Source organism: Rhinopithecus roxellana, chromosome 5, assembly GCF_007565055.1.
Source record: "Rhinopithecus roxellana isolate Shanxi Qingling chromosome 5, ASM756505v1, whole genome shotgun sequence".
Taxonomy (NCBI): Eukaryota; Metazoa; Chordata; class Mammalia; order Primates; family Cercopithecidae; genus Rhinopithecus; species Rhinopithecus roxellana.
The window spans coordinates 42,852,640-42,876,529 of NC_044553.1; the positions used below are offsets into that span (position 1 = coordinate 42,852,640).

A 23,890-nucleotide genomic window follows, 5' to 3' on the forward strand; every position below is an offset into this window, starting at 1 on the left:
TAGGCAGCAATAGATAACCGATATAAACATAAAATCATATTGCTGCCAAATACTTAGTACCTTCAAGTGTCTTCAGTGACCAGGAAATCATTATTTAGTGGGGCTTCTTCTGCTTAATGAAAAATATGAACATGCAAAGATCAAAACTCCAGGTAAAGTTATCATCTGCTTATTTTAAAACTCATAGGTTTGTATTACATGCACATAAATATCTTTTAAATTTATCTCCTTAATTGGGTAAATATTCCTTCTTGAAAGGTATAACGTATGTGGGAGTGCCTCATACTATATATAGAATATAGCGTATAGGTGGCAACTACATTTCCTGCTTGAAATTCTTCTTCAGCTTTTTATTGGTTGGCAAACTAGTCTCTTCTCAGAATGTATGTCTAAATTAAGGAAGTGCCAAAATAATGAAGTTTTACTATTTATGTGATGGCCCATCTAAAATCTAGCAAATAGGACTTGTCCAACATAAAGATTCAAGATTTAGGCTGGGCTTTGTGGTGTGCATGCCTGTAGTCCCAGCTACTCAAGAGGCTGAGATTCTGTCTCCAAAACAAACAAACAAAAAAAGATGCAAGATTTAGAAAAGGATATGATAAAAGTATGCGGTAAGAATCCTAAAAACTTGTTTAGTCCCTTTAGCACTCACTACTAAGGTCTTCTCCCTTAAATCATATCTCCTTCCAGTGTTTCCTTCTCCTGTGCAAGACACACCATGAGAAACCTAAGACTCATCCATAACAAATCTCCCTTCCTTAATCTTCTCTCCCTCCTGTCATCCAAGCTATCAAGTTCTATCAATTTTAACTCCTTAACATCTGCCAACCATCCTATCCTTTCCATCTTAATCCTCACTATCCTAGTCCAGGACTATCATCTCTCTCCTGGACGGCTACAGTAACTTCTTAACTCATCCCTTTGCATTACTCTAATCTCCAGTTGGCCTCAATCAAAGCTTTTTTATTTTTCCCCCAAGACAGACTCTTGTTCTTGTTGCCCAGGCTGGAGTGCAATGGCGTGATCTCGGCTCAATGCAACTCCTCCTCCTGGGTTCAAGCCATTCTCCTGCCTCAGCCTCCCAAGTAGCTTGGATTACAGGTGACTGCCGTCACACCCAGCTAATTTTCGTATTTTTAATAGAGATGGGGTTTCACTATGTTGGTCAGGCTGGTCTCGAACTCCAGACTTCAGGTAATCTATCTGCCTCAGCCTCACAAAATGCTGGGATTACAGGCGTGAGCCACTGTGCCCGGCCATATCTCTTCTATTAACAAAAGTAACAGTAACCTTTTTGAAACAAACTATTCTTAAAATTGGTGGATGGCTTCCCAATGCTCCTTGAACGAAGCCCAAATCTTTAATTACTTCACACATGAAAATGTAAATTCAAAATAAACTCTATATTCCCCTTTCCTTTTGTTTCTTTAATATTAATAATCTTACTTTTTATCCTTCATGGCAATTTATGATATTTACCTTCACGGTGTAAGACCTGCCACTCTCCTGCAATCCAGGCCTTCCTGGATGCATATAAGATAGTATAGCGGGTCACAACTGTCTCTGGGCCATCAGGGGGTTTCCAAGAAACCAGAGCGGTGTCATCCTCTATCAATGTCACTTTTACTCCAACTGGTGGGCCTGCTGGTGCTGTGTACACACAACAAAATGTATTAGTAGAGTAAAATGGTTTATAAATTCTCAAATACCTGGCTTACAGACTTAGAAAAAAGTTCAGAAAATTAGAAACCACCATAAAAAAATTACAGCTTTCAAAGATCGTTAATGATAATGTGAAGTACTATTTTTCTTCTTGTATTTTCGTAATATTTAAACATTAAAAAACATAAGAGAGTAGATTCCTAGATAGGAGAATCTAAGTTAAAGGGATAGCATTTTTAAGGTTCCTGAAACGTTTTGCTAAATTGCTAACTAGAAATGTTTACTTCCACCAACAGTACCTTGTCCATTAGATATCAGGTTTCACCCATTAGCACTGATAGTTCTTACTAACATGTATAGAACATCAACTTAACCTGATCTTGGAGGCCAGTGAAAAAAATGCTCCTGACATTAAAACATTTAGTTATTCCTGGAAAAATTGTGAATCAGTGAATTTACAGGGCAGACTTACATCTAATAATATATCTGTGAAAAACAGTAAAATCTTGGAATTTAAGTTGACTCCATGTTTAATATACGCTAAAAGTGTGAAGAGCTGGTTTTTAACACATTTCATATGGAATACTGCCAAAACCACAGCAACAAAGTCCTACGGCCACTGTCATAAATGTCCCTTACTTTCTCTCTGTATAATTAAAATACAGCAGAAATGATGCTTATATAATAGATTATCTAGTCCTTTGTCCTCATTCTAGAGATAAGAAAATGTTGGTCTAGAGACATAAAGTATCTTAGCTAAAGCCATGAAAGCTACAGAATTGGTGCTCAATCCGATATATACACTGCACTGTGCACACGATCAAGCTGCTCTTCATGCAGAAATGACTTCATTATAATGTGAGCTCCCAAGATCATTAACAAACATTCACTTACTGCCATTTAAATTTTTGGCTGTAGATTTGAACAGCACACCTGATTTTTTTTAAGGTTTCTAAAAGGACACTAAATTTAAGCCTACTTGCTTATACAATACACTTACTGAGAAGAAAAAATTTAAATATATTAAGAAAAAGAAATTTCAAAAGCCAAAAAATGAAACAAAACAAATACATACATCAAGTGGCAGGTCACAACTAGAGTAGTATCCTACTCAGAATGACATACATATTTTTTAAACATTTCCTTAATTTTTTTAAAAAGGTAAAATCTATAGGGAGCTGTTTTCTTTACCTTCTGGAAGAGTAGAATGGTAGACTACAGGGCTCCAAGGACTGGAAAGCTGATCCACATGTAATCGAACAGCAAATTCATATTTGGTGTTTGGTTCTAGACCCTGAACCAACATGTGAGTTTCTGATCTATAATAATGAGGGATGAAGGTGTTAATGCTGGTAGTATATTATTGTTTCTAAAAGAATGTCAGCATTTCCAAATAGGTAAGGGCATAATGTTATTTTTCATTACCTCCTCATTTTATATGAAAAAATGTTTAGACTAAAGAACAATTTAATTGGACTTTTAAAATACTAAATTTGGTACTGTCCTGTAGAAATAAGCCTACCAGTTACCTCTCTTTGACAGCAAACTTGAAATGTCCCAATACAAAGGGATTTCCTCTGAAATACTGGAAGTCAAATCATTCATTCATTCATTTATTCATTCATGACGAGGTCTTGCTCTGTTGTTCAGGCTACAGTGCAGTAGTGGGATCATAGCTCACTGCAGCCTTCATCTCCTGAGCACAAGCAATCCTCCTGCATTAGCTTCCCAAGTAGCTAGGATTATAGAGGCATGCAACACCATGCCTGGTGATTCGAAAAAAAATTTTTTTGTAGAGATGGGATCTGGCTATGTTGCCCAGGCTGATCTTAAACTTCTGACTTAATCAATCCTCCCACCTCAGCCTCCCAAAAATCATTCTTTTAGAGCACCGTGATGGGCATCTTTCTAACTCTAACCTAGAAACAAAATGACAACTGGCCCTACTTTTTGACTGCCAGCATGAAAACAGTCTCCTTTCTTTCTTTAAACATACTAAGTTTAGTCACTTGAGAGTAATAATAGCTTCTTGCCTAATCTTGTTGCATGAGGCAAGGAAAACTTAAAAATCACTTATATAAATTAAATGTCAAAAAGTACAGTTTTCAGAACACGGTAAGGATGCAAAACTCCCAGCCACTTCATAAATAACTTAAGTCCTGAAACAAATGCTTACAGGTGAAGCCCAAGCTGGGCCCAAGATGGTAAGAAGTATGAGTTGGAGGGGGGCGTGGGGAGGTAAGCAAAGAAAATAACCATTAATAGGAGCTACATACGTTTGAAGGTACAGAACCAAAGAAGCATTCTGCAGGCCAACAGGATTACAGCGGATGGTGTAGTTAATGATTTGTGCAGTGGTGAATGCAGGCCTCCTCCAGTGCAGGAAGATGGAAGATGAGGTGTTAGCCTTCGCATAGAGATGGTGGGGTGGTGGTGGAGGAGGGACCATGCGATCACGAACAGCTATTGAGAAAAACAATGTTAATTTACGATACGACATAACATTTAACATAGAAAGTGGTAAAATGGTAAAATAATAATATCCCACCCTATAAGTTGATTTTAGGTCTTTCCTCCACCAGAGACACATAGTGATCTGGAGATATATCATCCAAACCTAAACAGCTCTTCCGTGAGTTAAATAAGAAGTCAAAAACAGTCATGCATCACTAAACAACAGGGATACATTCTAAGAAACGTGTTAGGTTTTTCATTAGGTGATTTCATCATTGTGTGGACATCAGAGAGTACACTTACACAAACCTAGATGGTATAGCCTACTGCACACCTGGGCATTATGGTATAGCCTATTACCCACAGCTATAAAACTGTATAGCATGTTGTACTAAATACTGTGGGCAACTGTAACACAATGGTATTTGTGTTTTCAAACATATCCAAACAGAGAAATGGTAACAGGTTGCTCTATGAGATTGTAACAGCAATGTCATAGGTGATAGGAATTTTTCACCTCCATTCTAATCTTATGGGACCACTGTCACATATGTGGTCCACTGTTGAAGGAAATGTCATTCTGCTGTGTGTGACTACATTACTGATACTTAACAGACTGGAAAGCAGAAGCACAGAGAAGTCAGGCTACTAGCCAAAGACACCGAGAAAACCAGTGGGGGACTTAAAACTAGAACATCCTTCTCAGGAGCAGTACAAGCGAACAGCAATTGGAGAGAAACAGCCTCAAGGGAAAAGCAGACTTTAAAAAATTCAATATGTAGATATTCAGTGGTTATTTTCCTCAGTTAAATGTCTAATGGTCCTCTGTATGCAAAACGAAAATAAGACTTATCATTCAATATATCTTAAATATTTACTGAGCACCTATTTGTTTAAGATACTTCAGCCAGGCCACGGTGGCTCACATCTGTAATCCCAGCACTTTGGGAGGCCAAGAGGTGGATCACTTGAGGTCAGGAATTCGAGATGAGCCTGGCCATCATGGTGAAAACCTGTCTCTACTAAAAATACAAAAAAAAAAAAAACACCCAGGTGTGGTGGCGGTGCCTGTAGTCCCAGCCATTAGAGAGGCTGAGGCAGGAGAATCGCTTGAACCCAGGAGGCAACAAACAAACAAAAAACAAAAAAAAATGAAAACAAAAAAACTATGCTACGCAGCACAGACGATATAAAGTAATTAAGCCACCAAGGCTTCCAAGGAGTAGTGAGACTGTACTTAAAAGATGAGAAGGAGAAAGAACAGTGTGAGCCATAGTAAAACAAACGGCCATGGCTTTCACTTACACACGCATCCTGGAGTGCTGACGGTCTGATCTGCCTGATAGCCATCTTCTACGTTGTTGTAAGCCAGGAGCCTCACATGATATTTTCTTCTGGGGTCTATAAAGAAACCAATAGAAAATAATTAGGACCAGGTCTTTAGATCTGAGGAAAGGTTCTGAACGAAGCCTTTATAGATTTTGGTTCAAAAATCTTCTGAATGCATAAAAGTTCTCAGTAATATAAAATTACAGCTCAATGACTCAGCAATTCACCTGCGTATGACACTGCTATTGTGACCCATCTACCAATAATTTACAATTTTACTTTACTTAATCTAATTTCAAACAATAACACTACCACAACCACTCCTTCTCCTTTCTCTCCTCTTCCTCCTCCTCTTCCTTAACTGGCAGATAGATTCTTGATTTTAAAAGCCTTGGGTTGCTTGATGGATCATTTGCAAGAGATTACACTTTGTAGAAGTTTTTTGTTTAGGCAGTTATATTTGAGGGCTATTTACTTCAAAGTATGGAAATCAAACTGGGATTGTTTTATTCCAAAAAGCTAAAGAAAATTACAATTGTCATTCTTTAGTACCTTTGAAAATTTATATAACCATGTTTTGCTTAAGTTTTAAGTTTAAATGTGTCCTTTCTACAAACCTACATTCTCAAGTGCGAACTTCACCAAGAAAGATGAGTTGGAGCTCCCTCTACTGGTGTGTGTTAACTATCACAATACTAAAACTAAAGTCCATCCAATGCACATTAAAACAACTTTTTTCAAGGCTTTGAAAAAATAGTTATACATTTTAACTTACATAATTTAAAAAATAATCAAAAAGTTTAATAATAAAAATAAATTTAAGTTAACTGTTTATGATGACATTTAAATACAGAATACTTGCTCAGGGCAAAAATATACAACTCAGGCTGGGCACGGTGGCTCATGCCTGCAATCCCAGCACTTTGGGAGGCCAAGGCGGGTGGATCACCTGAGGTCAGGAGTTCGAGATGAGCCTTGCCAACATGGTGAAACCCCATCTCTACTAAAAATACAAAAATTAGCCGAACGTGATGGCACATGCCTGTAATCCCAGCTACTTGAGGCGGCTAAGACAAGAGAATCGTTTGAACCTGGGAGGCTTAGGTAGCTATGAGCCAATATTGTGCCACTGCACTCCAGCCTGGGTGACAGAGTGAAACTTGGTCTCAAAAAAAAAAAAAAAAAAAAAAGTATCTTTTCCTATTATACTTCTCTAAATAAAAAAAAAAACAACACAAATAAATCCAACATTTCATAAGGAAAAACAATAATCCTTAATAGATATAACGAATCTGGAAAACAACGTGAAATTAAAGGTTAAAAATAATTCTAAAGTGAATCCAAACATTTAAAAATCTAAAAATAGAGGCTGGATGTAGTAACTCACACCTGTAACCCCAGCACTTTGGGAAGTCGAGGACAGGAGTTTAAGACTAGCCTGGGCAATACAGCAAGATCACATCTCTATAAAACATAAAATAAAAATTAGCTTGGTGCAGTGGTGCATGCCATAGTCCCAGCTGCTCAGGAGGTTGCAGCAGGAGGACCAGTTGAGCCCAGAAGTTGGAGGCCGTGGTGAGTTATGACTGTGCTACTGTGCTCCAGCATGGGCAACAGAACAAAGCCCCATCTCTAAAATAAACTAACTAAATAAAATCCCAAAATAAAATATAAAGTTTATAAAACTCTCCAAAGTAATATGTTTGTATAAATATTTTAGAAACAGGTATTTTCTAATATTTAATATTAAAATTCATTGAAAGAATCTTCCAAAATATTTTCATTTCCATTTCTCTTTTCAGAAAACTACAAGATGAAAAATTTCTGAGGCCGGGCGCGGTGGCGCAAGCCTGTAATCCCAGCACTTTGGGAGGCCGAGACGGGCGAATCACGAGGTCAGGAGATCGAGACCATTCTAGCTAACACGGTGAAACCCCCGTCTCTACTAAAAAATACAAAAAAAAAAAACTAGCCGGGCAAGGTGGCGGGCGCCTGTAGTCCCAGCTACTCCAGAGGCTGAGGCAGGAGAATGGCGTAAACCCGGGAGGCGGAGCTTGCAGTGAGCTGAGATCCGGCCACTGCACTCCAGTCCGGGCGACAGAGCGAGACTCCGTCTCAAAAAAAAAAAAAAAAAAAAAAATTTTCTGAGACTTAGAAAACTTCTAACCTTTCTGGATAGAAAGGTAAGAAGACTAATCTAGCATCTGACCATCCTATAGAAAATGTCTCTTGGATACATCATCTTATTTGACTATCAGAAAACGCCATAAGGTAATTGTTATGCCCATTTTATGTATAGGCTGTGATACCAAGGTTTCTTTTGTTTGTTTTCTGAGAGAGGGTCTTACTCTGTTGCCCAGGCTGGAGTGCAGTGGTGCAATTACAGCTTAGTGCAGCCTCAAACTCCCGAGCTCAGATGATCCTCCCACCTCAGCCTCTTAAGTAGCTGAGACTACAGGCACACACTGCCACACCTGGCATTTTGTGTAGAGACGAAGTCTCACCATATTGCCCAGGCTGGTCTCTAACTCCTGTACTCAAGCGATCTGCCTGCCTTGGCCTCCCGAAGTGCTGGGAGTACAGGAATGAGCCACTGCAGCAGGCCTTCAAAGGTGTTAAGGAGAATGTCCAATATGCATGAAGCTGAACCAAGAACTTGTTATTTCCGTGACCAAGTACAGGGTCTCTAAATTTACACAAACACGTGTGCCTCTGTCAAAAGAAGTTTGTCTCCTAATAATAATGATTTTTTTCTTTTTGGACACTGGTTCTCACTCTGCTGCCCAGGCTGGATGACAGTGGTGTGATCATGACTCATTGCAGCCTTCACTTCCCTGGGCTCGGGTGATCCTCCTACCTTAACCCCCCCAAGTAGCTGGGACTACAGGCACATACCACCACACCTGGCTAATTTCCCCATGTTGGTCAGGCTGGTTTAAACTCCTAGCCTCAACAATCCACCTACCTTGGCCTCACAAAGTGCTGGGATTACCGGTGTGAGCCAACACGCCCAGCTGAAAAATACTTCTTTATTCTGTCTCTACTCAATTAGAAGAGTGTCTTTAGGAAAGGTTCCAGAATATAAAGGTATTGTACTAGAATACAGGAGATACAGAAAAGGAAGGATAGGATAGATTTGCCCTCAAAGTAGCTCATGTTCTCCACAGGGGGCCAGATATGAATACAGCTATTTCACAGAGAAAGCTCATTTTGATGAGGGTTATGCATACAGGTGGAGAGATTAATCTTTTTTCTACTGTGCAAACAACTTCAATCAACACTGCAAGAATACATCTCTGGAATGGTTCCATTTCTTAGCCCTAAAATTGATTCCTCAAGTTTTCCCTTCTTCCTTTTTAAAAAATAAATGTCTTATACTAAATTTTAAACCCAGAATTAAACTTTTTTGTTGGTCAGACAGAAACAGCTAATGTGTCCCAAAGAGATGAGAGAACCAAGTTGCTCTTTTAATGCCCCAAGCACTTGGCTACTGCCCACTCAGGACAGACTCACAGAAGCCCCATGAAAGGAGGAGCAGCTCCCCGTCTCCTATTTGGAAATCATCAGGGAGTCACTGTCTCAAGGACCAGGTTCCTTCCCAGGTTATATCAGGCGTACAAGATCCTTTCTATCCAAATAGAAAAGTTTTACACACACACACACACACACACACACACACACACACACACCCAAAATACAGAATTACCAGGTTAGGGGCAAAGCTGAGCAGCGGACAATGTGGATTCACCACACCTTCCTTTTTAGCTTTAAGAAATTTGTCTCCAGTCTCAAAATCTAGTCATAATATTATTTTGGTTTGTTAATCCAGAGACTCTGGAATATCCTGGTTCATTCTTGTTCATTAATTTTTCAGAAATGTGACTTCATGTTTGTAAATTTAAGAGTGGAAGTAGGGACCAGAGCCCTCACATAGTGTTAAGATGAGCACTACCAGGCAGTAACAATGATCAGCTAAAAAAGAAAACAGAATAGCTACAGCATTAACAGAATTAAGGATACAGGGTGAAAAACAAAGTTTAGGACCAATATGGTAAATACACGTAAATACACTAAGAATGAACCTCAGCCTAAGTAGCAGAAGTCAAGTCCTAAAACTTCATAGTTCTACAAAGACCCTCCGACGCCTAAGGGACACAGCAGAGACCAGGGGCAACACTTTAAAATGCCACAGGGAACCAGTCCCAAGGCCTGTTACAGCCCTTCTTGTGTTAAGCACTGCCACGTCTGTGGTACTTGGTTACATGAGACCCAGCAGACTTAGGCTACATGGTTTTGGGGGGAAAGTGGAGTTAGAAAGAACAGCCACAAACAGTGCAGGCCTCCTCAAAGCCCAGCAAGGGAAGGAGGAGAAAGGGAAGACAGGGAGAAGTTGGTTCCAGTTTATTCAAAACTCAACACAAGGAGCGTAAAAAACGACTCAATTTTTTTTTTTTTTTTGAGACACAGTCTTGCTCTGTCGCTAGGCTGGAGTGCAGTGGCGCGATCCTGGCTCACCGCAACCTCTGCCTCCCGGGTTCAAGTAATTCCCCTGCTCCAGCCTCCTAAGCAGCTGGGACTACAGGCATGCACCACCACGCCTGGCTAATTTTTTTTTTTTTATATTTTAGTAGAGACGGGGTTTCACCATGTTAGCCAGGATGGTCTCAATCTCCTGACCTTGTGATTCACCCGCCTCGGCCTCCCAAAGTGCTGGGATTACAGGCGTGAGCCATCGCGCCCAGCCTCATTCTTCAATTCTTAATGGTCCTGGGGTGATGGCTCAAACGGGTAATATTTGAATTTAGGGTTAAACTTGCTTAAAGATTTAGCAATATATAAAGATGAAGGGTTAGGAAAGAAAGCTCAGATTAATCTAACACAAATTTGATTCATAACAGTGCAGCTCTGGACTGTCAGCTTACATTTACATTCTGTCCCTAGCCAAATGTTCTTTTATTAGGGAGTCACCCTTTGGCCCCAAAATGATCATCTTCCTGACGCACTGCTATGACTGTACTCTCCATCTTTTCCCTGCTGGCTCTAGGACTGGTCTCACCTTCCTTCCAACCTGATTCATTCTCATCACCAGCTCCTCTACTTGGATTATTAGTCACATAAAGAAGAGTCAAGCTGGGCGTGGTGGCTCACACCTGTAATCCCAGCACTTTGGGAGGCCGAGGCAGGTGGACCACGTGAGACCAAGTCAGCCAACATGGCGAAACCCTGTCTCCACTGAAAAAACAAGGAATAGCCGGGCGTGGTGGCAGGCGCCTGAAATCCTAGCTACTCGGGAGGCTGAGGCAGGAGAGCTGCTTGAACCCAGGAGGCAGCAGTTGCATGAGCTGAGATCACGCCATTGCACTCCAGTCTGGTTGACAAGAGTGAAACTCTGTCTCAAAATAAAAAAAGAACAGTCAGAGCCACGTCTGGCTAAGAAAGAGTTCGCAGGTATCAATAAACATTTATCAAGAGCCTACCAAAAGTCAGGCACTGCATGAGAGACTCAAGGACTAGAACAACGCAAATCTTGCTTTTAATTTCAATCTACCAAAGAAGACAGGCTGATAAATGAATATTCTATCTGTAACTATTATTTAACCCTGACAGTTGTATAGACTTGAGCAAGTTTCTTACTTTTCTAAGCCTTGCTTATTTTGATTTGGAAGATGGAAATGTTAACAGGACCTCTCTGATAGGGATTTTAAGAATATTAAATGAAATTATGCCTATGAAGTACTTTGTAGAGTTCCTATAATTAGCAAACACAAAATATTATATTGCTGTCATGTGAGTAAAGGTGCCTGGGAGAAAAGGTAGTATCAAAAATATGGCTAATTTAACACATTTTGGAATCAACTTTGTGAAAGCTTATCAATATCAAAGATCTCTGTTCGTTCATACAAACAAGATCTAGAGAACAGAATATCGGCAAATTAGCAATTGGCAAGTACTAAAGCTGAGTTTAACCACTCTCTGTCCTCCCTAATATTCTCTGGTGTACAGAGCAGGCAGGCAAAGGTTCCCAAGTGTGTGTTGGCTTGTATATACTATTGAAACAACTGTGTTTTGTGTTTGTGGCCACTAAGAATGCTTGCTGTTTTGGCAACCATGTCAAATGGCATATATTTCTCCCAGTGGTATATCTACCTTCACCCACATCTTCCATATTAATCTAATAATCTCTCATCTGCCAACAAAGGAACAGCCCTAATGATCATAAACGCTTTGGAAAACAACTTAATAAATTCCTTTCCTAGTGGAAGAACAGTAAGTCATTTCATTAAAGGGAAATCTGGAAGAGTTTGAGGGCAAGTATTAGAAACAGCAAGCATATGGATACAAAAATTAATTCAACCTGTTAATAATAATTATATCCCATTTTTACAATGAGGTGTTTCGTACCCTCAATGACCACACTCAGAACAAGACAAAGGCCTGTAAAATGAGACTCTCTAATGCCAAAATCTTTAAAAGTCGTACTCGTCAACAACCTGCTTAATTCCACTCTAACTGTACACCATCTAACAATAATAGTGCATTAACTGTATCTCTGTGTAACACTTTAAGTAACCTACACTGAAATATGTTTCTAAACACCACACAAAAAACCCCATGCCTTCGTTCAGCACTGTACTTGAAAAACTTGCATTTCTGTTCTCCATCACTAGATGGCATCTGTGTGCCAGTTAGGAGAGTGATGACCCCCTCATCCAGGCATTAAGGAGGTGGGAGACATTCAGATAACAGCTGAAATCTAGTATCTGAGTATCTGATGAACGAGCAAATCAAAACAGTTACGCAGGAACTATGGCAATTGTTTAAGTTTCACCAAATGAAAGGCCTGATGAAATAGCAGCAAAAAGAAGGGCTGTCTTGGATAAGTATTTGCCATACCTATAAATATGTCATATAAACTTCAAAAACCTTTGTATTGGCCGGGCGCGGTGGCTCACACCTGTAATCCCAGTACTTTGGGAGGCAGAGGTGGGCGGATCATGACGTCAGGAGTTTGAGACCAGCCTGGTCAATATGGTGAAACTCCATCTCTACTAAAAATACAAAAATTAGCCAGGCATGGTGGTATGTGCCTCTAGTCCCAGACACTCAGGAGGCTGAGGCAGAAGAATCACTTGAACCCAGGAGGCAGAGGTTGCAGAGACCCGAGATCATGCCACTGCACTCCAGACTGAGTGAGACTCCGTCTCAAAAAACAAAACACAACAAAAAAACCCCTCTGTATCAGTTTTGCTTCAGTGTCCTCTACAGTGAGTGGATGCTGAGCCAAATAGAAGACAACTTTCCTAATGACTCAGTGCTACTAAGAAGCTAAGAGACAGCCTACCACAGTGGTCAAGAGCTGGGATGTTAAACCCAGGCTGACTGAAATTCCAACACTAGCTTGGTCATTGCTATGAAACTTGGGGAAGTTATTTTTTCTCTCTGTACCTAGGTTACAATCACCTGTCAAATGGATATAACAATGATAATAGCATCCATCTCATGAAGCTGTGGGGGGAAGGAAAATAATTTAATTCACAGGAAGTGCTTTAAAAGAGGGCTTGAGTATAACAACAACAACAATAATACACTAATAAAAATATAAAGTGGTGGGGCACGGTGGCTCAGACCTGTAATCCTAGCACTTTGGGGGGCCAAGGTGGGTGGATCAGTTGAGGCCATGAGTTAGAGACCTGCCTAGCTAACATGGTGAAACTCTGTTTCTACTAAAAATACAAAAATTAGCCAGGTGTGGTGGTAAGCGCATAAAGAAAGGAATCCCAGCTACTTGGGTGGGGGAGGCACAAGAATCGCTTGAAACTGGGAGGTGGAGGTTGAAGTGAGCTGAGATTACGTCACTGCACTCCAGCCTGGGAGACAGAGTGAGACTCAGTCTCAAAAAATAAATACATAAATAAATAAATAGTAATAATATAATTGCTATTAGCATTCTATAATTCCTAATCCCTGCTCTCTCTCATGTACAAGGGCATGGTGGTGTAGTAATTAAACAACAGACTCCATAACCACACTACTTGGGTTTAGGGTTTGAATCAAGTTTCGTCATCTATAAAATGTGGATTAAATGAGTTTATACTTGTAAAATGTTTAGAAAAAACATCAGATACTTGATAGGTGTCTTTTAGTGCTAAATGCCTAAATTTAGGGGAGAAAGTTGGTTTGGGAATTTGGAGATTTGGATATAAATCTTGGATTAACACGCTGTGTGGCTATGAAAGTCGCTCAGTCTAGTGGAGTTCAGTTTCCTCATCTGTACAATTAGAAAGGTGACACATTTATCAGTGTTGTCAAATATGTTCAGATAACAATCTATTAGGGGAGCTAAGACAAAAATAAATAAATATAAGTACCATGCAAGATAGGAATAACTGCTGCAAAAGAGATGTGTTAAATTTATTCACAAGAGAGAACGACTACCGCTTACTTTGGAGAGTGGGCAGGGCTTCACAAAGGGGGTGGCATTTGAGCAGAACTTGATCCTACAATAAGAATGGGGAAGAAGAGATCTAGGCCAAGGGAAGAGTATGAGCAAAGGTGTGGAGACAGGAGCACACTCTCCCTGAGAGAAGTCACAGGGAGGAATTCAGATTTGCAGCAGTAAAGGGTATTTTATGGGGGAGGGTCACACAGAAAAGTGAGGCTGGGGACAGATCACACAGAGCTTTGAGAGCCCAGTGAGACATTGTGAACTTTATTAAATATACATGTAAGGCAGGTGACTAAATGGAACTGTTGAGAGAAGAGACTAAGGAGTAAGAAAGTATCAAGTGGCTGGGCTTGGTGGCTCATGCCTGTAATCCTAGCACTTTGGGAAGCCAAGGGTGGCAGATGGCTTGAGCTCAGGAGTTCGAGACCAGCCTGGGCAACACAGCAAAACCCCCGTCCCTACAAAAAATACAGAAATTAGCTAGGCATGATAGTGCATTCCTATAGTCCCAGCTACCTGGTATGCTTAGGTGCGAGGATTGCTTGAGCCCAGGAGGCAGAGGTTGCAGTGATCCTGCCACTGCATTCTAGCCTGCGTGACAGAGTGAGAATCAGTCTCAAAAAACAGAAAAGAAAAGAACATGTCAAAGTTCCAGCCCAGGTCAACCAACAGAATTGGAAGAGGACAAGCTTGGCAGAGGGTTGTCCTTCAGTTCCAAGTCTGTGCCTTTGGGCCTATTTTGTAAAACAGGGGCCCTATATCACTAATGTTTGAGAAATCAGATAGCAAAAGAGTATGTGTAAAGGAGTAAGAGTATGTGTAAAGGAGTACATTCTAAAGAATGGCATCCACTCCTACGAAGTGGCTTGAAACCCTTCCCCTCCCGCCTCCAACTACTTGGTTAAGTTATCTCTGAAACAGGCTAGGTTACAGGCCCCGAATAAATGGGAGATATTAATACACACATTCAAGCTACTCAAATGCCCCGTAGAACAAAAGCACAATAATGAGATATATAAACATTAGGTAGTAAATTAATTTTACTTTAAGGAGAACACATTCAAGAATTCCAATCCTGCTGGCTTTTGATCATTGCTTTATTCTTACACTTCTTTAAGACCCAAGGCAAAAGCTAACACGCTTACTGAGTAGGAAGCTTCCACACCACACCTTCCCCCCAATACCATGAAGAGTAAGTACTGCCTGACTGAAGATGAACTAAGACCCTAAAACCGACGGACATCACATTCAAACTTTAGGGACTCTTTGTTGTAATACTAACAGGTTTGTTCCCTGGAAAATGCGTAAGAAAAAACAGTCATTTCAAAGTACTGGGCTGTGGATCAATAGTAAGAGATAATCTTTGGGTCATGAAAATAGGTCTTCGTTGCTTTCAGCTGATGTTTGTTTGTGAGGCTCCAGAAGCCTCGAAAAGAGCCAGGTCAGAGCAAGCAGGTCGGGGTTAGATAAAATTAAGAGAAAACCTGAGGTCAAGAACATGAGAAAACTTTTCTCCCACAGGAGTGACTCCACCTCCAACACTATTTCTAAAATTCAGCTCTGGTGAAAACTTAAGAGAGTTTTATTGCCCATCCTTCTGTGGAAATTCTCAAGTAGGGGGAAAAAATCCTCCTACGACCAAAGGAAGAAGAGCAATCACATCTACTTTAGGATTACCCTCTGCCACTTTTCAATTTACAGACAGGAACACGCTGGGGTGGCCTAATAAAATGCATAAAGAAAATAAAAAAGCACTATTTGAAAACGACTATGTATAACTTTAAATTGTTTATTTAAAATGCTGCTATAGAAAAGCTTTGCTATATCAGCAACAAAGTGTCACAGTCAACACAGCTTCAAAGCATTAAAAATCGTCGAATTAGAATATATATGCAAAAGTAGGTAGCAATCAGAAAATATGCTGATACAAGGTCAGGATATGCGAAATCTCAAGATGTTTAGGTAGGAAATTATCAGAATAAGTAAGAAAGGTGAAAGTCTGAAGGATGAAACCTAATGTCTAGGCAAATGTCCATTTTTAATTTAATCTTTTGTGCTACAAGGTTTTGTGTGAGCCTTTTCAGGCCCATTGTTCCCCTGCAGTCCAACTGGAGAGCTCCTTGGTCTGGCTAGCCAGGGTGACTGCACTGCCCCCAAGCCTGTCTCTTCGACACAATACCCCCCTCCCATAATTACTCAGAGAAGAGGCCAGCGGTACCGACTGCTCTGACACCTGGGTCATGGCCTCTGACATAGAATCTGGGGCCAGCTCAAGTCTGGCCCAGCAGCAGAGGAGCAGGAAAAATGCTAAGGGGGATGGGTGGGAAAGGGAAGCCGAGTGAAACACTAGGCTAAAATGCTATGTGTAAGCACAGTAACAAAAACACAAATCACATTTGAACAATGCGATCTGCCTTCAAGTCTTCCAAATATAAGACTACAGTGTTTCTCCACTTGAAATCACACCGAGATGAGGGGAGCAGATCTCTAAGACAGCATTCTTTGTCTCATATCATCAAACTTGTGTTAGAATGGAAAACATGAATTCATGATGATTAAAATATCTTATATGAACGTACTAGTATGCTGATTTAAAAAACAGGTTTTTAGCTAAAAGAAGGTAAACGTTAAGCCTAGATTAAAAATTCATTCTCCATTTATAAACTGAATCTCTAAAAGGGATTGTTAATCAGAAACATTTTTCACTGTTTGCATTATAAATTTAAAGGAGTTCTCTTTAATGATAACTATGCCAAATGTTATATATTTGTTGTATGATAAAATATAGAAGATTTGAGTGTAAAATAGAACAGCAGATGGAGTGGTCAGTCCTTCCCTTCTCACAACTTTCCCCGTGTATTCTATATACAGCTTTCATGGAAGCTGACCGGTAGAGTACTTATCTAAACCTGAAATGACACACTCTTTTGTTTTGCCCCCACCCCCTGAAAGGGTCTTAAGACAAATAACATCTCTCACTCCCAGTAAAAACATCCCCTCTCCTACTGAGTTTAGAATAATTTAGAAGAAAGTTCTTTGTATGTGACATTTGAGAATCAGTTTCCTACCAAAATAAGTATATCCTATTGATCTTTTTTTTTTTTCTGAGATGGAGTTTCGCTCTTTGTTGCCCAGACTGGAGTGCAATGGCGTGATCTCAGCTCACTGCAACCTCTGCCTCCTGGGTTCAAGTGAGTCTCCTGCCTCAGCCTCCTGAGTAGCTAGGATTACAGGCATGTCCCACCATGCCCAGCTAATTTTTGTACTTTTAGTAGAGACGGGGCTTTGCCCTGTCAGCCAGGCTGGTCTCGAACTCCTGACCTCAGGTGATCTGCTCGCCAGCCTTAGCCTCCCAAAGTGCTTGAATTATAGGCATCAGCCACTGCACCCGGCCAAATAATTTCTATTTTTTTTTTTTTGAGACAGAATCTCACTCTGTCGCCCCGGCTGGAGTGCAATGGCGCAATCTCGGCTCACTGCAAGCTCCACCTTCCGGGTTCATGCGATTCTCCTGCCTCAGCCTCCTGAGTAGCTGGGACTACAAGTGCCCGCCACCATGCAGGGCTAATTTTTTTTTTTTTTTTTTGTAGAGATGGTGTTTCACCATGTTGGCCAGGATGGTCTCGATCTCCTGACCTTGTGATCCACCCACCTCAGCCTCCCAAAGTGCTGGGATTACAGGCGTGAGCCACTGCGCCTGGCCGATAATTTCTATTTTTAAAATCTCCCCCAAATGACTGGGATTGCTTTGTAAACTCCAGAAGCGTAAGGCTTTCCTTTCCCAGTTATGTTGTGTTCACTAATGTTTTGATCCTGTTATTTCTTTTTTGATCATGTAATTTCATTTTTAATTGTCCATCAGGCTTTTAAAAATTATTTTAAAAACACTCTTTATTTTTTGACAAATGTATTCTCTTAGGATGTCTAGATAAGAAATATTTACAGTTGAAGATTTCTACTTGAACTCTGCTATAAGTGAATCTGATTTACATTCAAACACTGAAAAACTAATACGAAAGTGAGACTGGAAGGTCCCACAAACATGGTTTTTGATCTCCTATGTACCTCTCTAATAGAAGGCCTTTCCTTTTGTGAATCGCTGTGGAAGAAAGGAACCTCACTGGTCCAATTGTGTAAGATGAGTCTCTCCCACTGCACTACCAATTAATGGAAATACAGTGAGGGTTGATATCTCCTTGGGTTAGGGAAGAGAAAAAGAAAAGAACACTTCAAAAGGACAGTGGCTTAACTGTCCCAGAATTTATAGTAGTTGTATATGAACCATACTATTAAGGCTATGTCCACATATACATACCCAAATAATTTAAAAGTGAGTAAAATGGAATGATCGTTGATTATAAGTACAAAATTTATAATTCTAAAACAAAAAAAGTGTGTTAGAATAGCGGTGTGTGTGCCGTATCCTAGAATCATTAAGAAGGTATAAAATTTACAAAGGAAGTTTACTTAAAGTTGTTACATCAGAAAATGAAATAAATTTGATGATGTTGACATTTCCATCAAAAACAATCGTTACCCTAAAAGCATCCGAAGTAGAACACTTGACTCATGCTACTGTACTTGGCTTAGCATTTGTTTAAGTAGCTGCTCTGTCTGCCAATACACATACACGGTCTGTCTCACATACATCATTGCCTTACAAACAATATTTTTATAGACTGACAGAGAGAGCCTATTCATGACAACCAAACTTCCCCTGAAGCTATGAAATAAATTTCCTCCCAGGACTAATATTTTTCCGTTTCACTGTCGTGGGCTTGCCATGCCATTTTGACCCTTTTGTGAAGCAACATGAAAATACCATCTATCATCTCCTGAACCACAGTGACATGGTCAGAGGTGCACAGTTTCATTGCAAAAACATCTGTAGTTTGATAACCATCCCTTCAAATCTCAACCCTCGGCAGTGAAAAGCAAGCTCACAAAATGAGAAAGATGCAGATGGCTTGAAACCAATCTTAAATTTCTTCTCAAGTGGGAAATGCAAGCTGGTAAAATATCGGCTTCATCAATCACAGTGATAAAACCATGATTGTTTATTTATTTACACCTCCTTTAAAACTCACAAGAAACAGTATGTTACAACAACTTATGTAAACTTCACTGAATGCACCACTCGGAAATCGATTTTAATGTTAGCAAATAAGAGAATTCTGGGAGTTCTGAGATCTGAGCAGCTGCATATTATTAATGTGTTAACTGGCTATAAACAGTCTAGTCAACCTGAAATTTTTTAGGTATTAAAAGATACTGAAGATGCTTAGGGGTACTGAAAGGTATTCAACATATCTTAAAATGGTTTTCAACACATATGACAGAGAACCTCAAACAATTTAAGCATATACAATTAAACCAAAAAGATTTTCTGATAAATAAAACATTCAACAGATCTAGGTTTCTTATTTATAATAATATATTTCAGATTGAATATATCAGTTTACAAACGTTTCATGAATGAGTTATTCAGTTGTTTAAGGAAATAATTTCAGTTCAGAGTATTTTTGTAGTATCCACTCAGCTACAGAAACAGCCTTTAGTTCCTCAAGTGGGCTTTGGACAGTATGAATAAGACAGTAAGACCTTTGGACAATATGAACAAGTGGGCTTTGGACAGTATGAATAAGAAACTGATTTTCTGTGCCTTAATTTCTTAAGAGGCAAACTTATAATATATACTGACTGATACAACTTTTAAATATCCCCACATTCCTAGAGAATTTTTTTTATAAGCAATTGCTTCAGAAGTGCTGTTGTTTTAACCTTTCAGTGCCTACTCATTGTAAAATCATTATCTAATTTGGAGATGCTACAGACTAAAAATTGTCAGTACAAGAGTACAGGGCATTTTTAAACCTTTAAAATTAGTTTTAGACATTTTAATGTATTTGCTTTATTTCTTATTCTTTTTTGTGTGTACTTATACACATCTTTTTTTTTATTGAATCATCATGACACTTCACATCACACCTAAATACTGTGACGTTTTCCCCTAAAGATGAATGTTCTCCAACATAAACACAGTATTATTACACCAAACAAATTTAACAATGGCAACATTTATCCAATATATAGTCCATATTTAACTTTCCAAAATTGTCCAATAATATTATTTATAACTGCTTTTCCCCACAAAAATCCAGGATTACACACTCCACGTTCGTGTCTCCATCTAGAACTGTCTCCTGCTCTTTTCCTGTCTTCCCCAAGGATGGCATTTCCAGTTGAGCTATTTTGTGGAATGTCTCACAATCTGGACTTATCTAATGGTTTCTTATTAGATTCGGGCTAAACATTTTTGACAAGAATACTACAAAGGTTAAATTACGACTTTAATCTAGGGTATTTTATGAAGGAAAAACAAAAAATCTATAATCTGTTAGGTTGCTTGTTGAAGAGAGACATGACTTCAAAAGCTTTCCTAACCCAGAGCAGTATAATTTTTCTTTTTCTTTTTTTGAGACGGAGTCTCGCTCTGTCGCCCAGGCTGGAGTGCAGTGGCGCAATCTTGGCTCACTGCAACTTCCACCTCCTGGTTCACACCATTCTCCTGCCTCAGCCTCCTCAGTAGTTGCGACTACAGGTGCCTGCCACTACGCCCGGCTAATATTTTGTATTTTTAGTAGAGATGGGGTTTCACTGTGTTAGCCAGGATGGTCTTGATCTCCTGACCTCGTGATCCGCCCACCTCGGCCTGCCAAAGTGCTGGGATTACAGGCATGAGCCCGGCCAGAGCAGCATAATTTTCTTAGTGGCCAATTTTATCTCTTTTTATCTATATGAAGTTATATCCACCTATCTATATACAAATGTTTATATTGATCACTTGTTTGACACTGAGGACAACAAAAAGGAGAGATACCAGCATGCTGTCAGACTTCTAGTAAGATTTCTAGAACTATCTGGGACTTTGAATATAAAGTAAGCAAATGTAGATTTCTTTTAAAATTCCCAATGAATCATACTAGAATGCCAATCTGTAAAATGTACACAGCACTGGAATGCAGTATACCAAGAATGAGGCCATGTTAAGTACACAATTGAGCCCTCTGAGGACACAGAATTACTATGATTAAAATAATCACTGTAATTTCTCAGAGATACACACAGACAAATGGGCCTTTTAAAAGCGTGTCTCCTTACTTCTCAAGGTTATTGGAGGCTTCAAACATAGTTTCTATTGTTTTGTGGGGTCACAATTGAGGCCCATTGCCATGATTTTTCTTCTGAGATAAAGGTCATTTTATAAAAAGAGAGGATGTGTAGCTATTCAAGAAAGGGGAACACACTAAAAATCATCATACTTGGCCATTCAGATGGAGAAAAGTGAAAGTTAAGAAAAAATGTAGGCTGGGTGCGGTGGCTCAAGCCTGTAATCCCAGCACTTTGGGAGGCCGAGACGGGCGGATCACGAGGTCAGGAGATCGAGACTATCCTGGCCAAAACGGTGAAACCCCGTCTCTACTAAAAAAATACAAAACCTAGCCGGGCGAGGTGGCAGGCGCCTATAGTCCCAGCTACTCGGGAGGCTAAGGCAGGAGAATGGCGTGAATCCAGGAGGCGGAGCTTGCAGTGAGCTGAGATTCGGCCACTGCACTCCAGCCGGGGCGACAGAGCGAGACTCCGTCTCAAAAAAAAAAAAAGAAAAACTGTTTTGTTTCCTCCACTAATATCTCTAGGTCAACCAAAACTTTATAACTTGTTAATGATCCTAGATACCACAGGAATCTTCTTTCCTTATTATCAAGCATACGTTAAAATGATTTCAACACACGATTCATAGAGATTCTTCAACCATTTCAACATACAGAGTTTTTCTGGAGGTAATGTATCCTGGGAATTTAATTAGTATACTACAAACTTCTTTTGATAATTAAAATATCCTGTGTCCCATAGCTAACTGTAGTTTGTTCTGACTGCAAGGAAGTAAGTAACTAAACTTATAGGCCATTTCTAGCAATAGTATAAGACCATATGGCACGCGATAAAGAACATAATCCTAGTTTCACTGATTTTCCAGTCTTTATTTATCTTTGTCCCAATCTCTTCATCTAGGTATATTCAATTTAAAATTACTTTTAAAAAAATTATAATCAAATATATGTTATGAAAAATTTATAAAATTCAGACAAGCAAACAAAAGGAAATAAAAATAAAAGGTTCTTAATACCAGCACATGGAGATAAGCACTGTGAACATTAGGCTCCTATTTTCTTTTCATTCCCTTTACTATCCATACATACATATATTCAATATTTATATATTTTATAACCTGCTTTTAAAATGTAATACACTGTGAACTATTTCTGTCGTTTCTCTTCTAAAACATTCCTTCCAATGTCCATATTTATTCAGACGACATCAGGAGTATTCAGGGTGGTATGGCTGTAGACTATATTCAAATTGTGTGAATGTACCATAGCTTATTAAATATCAGTAGCTAAATATATAGGTTTTCTCCAGCTTTTCCAATTATAAGTGACCTTGTATATTACAGTAAAGACTCTTGGGGTTAAATGTTTGTGTATGCACATTATTATTATTATTATTATTATTACTACTATATATATTTTTTGAGATGAAGTCTTGCTCTGTAGCCCAAGCTGGAGTGCAGTGGTGCAATCTTGGCTCACTGCAACCTCTGCCTGCTGGGTTCAAGCGATTCTCCTGCCTCAGCCTCCCAAGCAGCTGGGACTACAGGTGCATGCACCACAATGCCTGGTTAATTTTTGTATTTTTAGTAGAGACGGTGTTTCACTATGTTGGCCAGGCTGGTCTCGAACTCCTGACCTCGTGATCCGCCCACCTCAGCTTCTCAAAGTGCTGGGATTATAGGCGTGAGCCACTGCGCCCAGCCCTCATTATTATTTTCTTGTGATAGGTCTCTATTAATGGAAATTCTGGTTGGAGTATGCCTAAGTCCCCTCCCATTTTTGGTATTGCCCAATTATCCCTAGAAAAGTTGTATATTAATTTACATTCTCACTTTAAGTATGAGTGTGTTTAACCCTAAATTCCTAATACTGGGCTTTGTTTCATCTATTTGTTTTTTTATTTTCTTAAGTTTGGTGTTTCTGTATCAAGTCACCTCAACTCTTTCTTAGAAGGAAATGGGAGATATATAAATTTGAAGTAATGATCCCAGTTAGACGTATTTACACAATCTACCCAGGAAGAGATGAACCAATAGTGATAATCAGGCAAAATGTGCTGCCTTACTGTGTGCACAGGTTTCATAAGTTATTAACATCCTGGCAGGCTGGGAAAGCTAAGATGTCACTGTAACACTCAGCTGAGGCAGCTGCTCTAGTTTCTATGAGAAATCAAGATAAATGTCAATGGAGTGAGCTATCAAGGCTAATTCAAGTGGCCTCCTCTTACAGCAGCCCACATTTGCTGGGATTTCAAGTCTTTCAAGCTTCTAAGCATCTCAAAATGGAACAGGAAAATATGTACAGTTTCAATAAACTACGTCAGGAGGATGTTAGAGAACCCTCGTGGGATCACACTAGCTTATCCAAACCAACTGATAAATCAGGTTGTTTAGACAGAAATAAGTGCTCGTATTTAGCCTGCTTTGATGATCATTCTATTGCTTTAGTTTACACCATCCCTTCTTTCACTATCCTGTCAGGATCCTTTGCCTAGTTAACTCCTATTATCTTTCAGATCTCAAATTCAGTACCAGCTTCTCAGGAAAACCTACCCAGACCCCCACCCTCAAACTACAGTGTCCACTATTACACAGCCCCTTCACTCCAAATGATTTTACATCATAACACTAAAATTTGTAATTATGTGGTGATTTGATTAATGTCTATTTCCTTCTCTAAACTATAAAGTTTCCTAAAGCATAATCACTTAGAAACACCTTACTAGTCCGGGCGCGGTGGTTCACGCCTGTAATCCTAGCACTTTGGGAGGCCGAGGCGGACAGACTGCTGGAGTTCAGACCAGCCTGGGCAACACGGTGAAACC

General features: G+C 39.6%; 1 protein-coding gene across 1 annotated transcript in view; it reads right to left on the reverse strand.

The window, feature by feature from the left end:
• Positions 1-23,890, reverse strand: part of PRTG (protogenin) — a 129,080-nt gene that overhangs the window by 16,175 nt on the left and 89,015 nt on the right. The window contains exons 12-15 of the mRNA XM_030931785.1: positions 5,425-5,520; positions 3,942-4,128; positions 2,857-2,984; positions 1,483-1,653 (exon numbers count right to left, since the gene is read on the reverse strand). Of these exons, the coding sequence (XP_030787645.1) occupies positions 1,483-1,653; positions 2,857-2,984; positions 3,942-4,128; positions 5,425-5,520 (582 nt within the window). The remainder of the gene's footprint in view (positions 1-1,482; positions 1,654-2,856; positions 2,985-3,941; positions 4,129-5,424; positions 5,521-23,890) is intronic.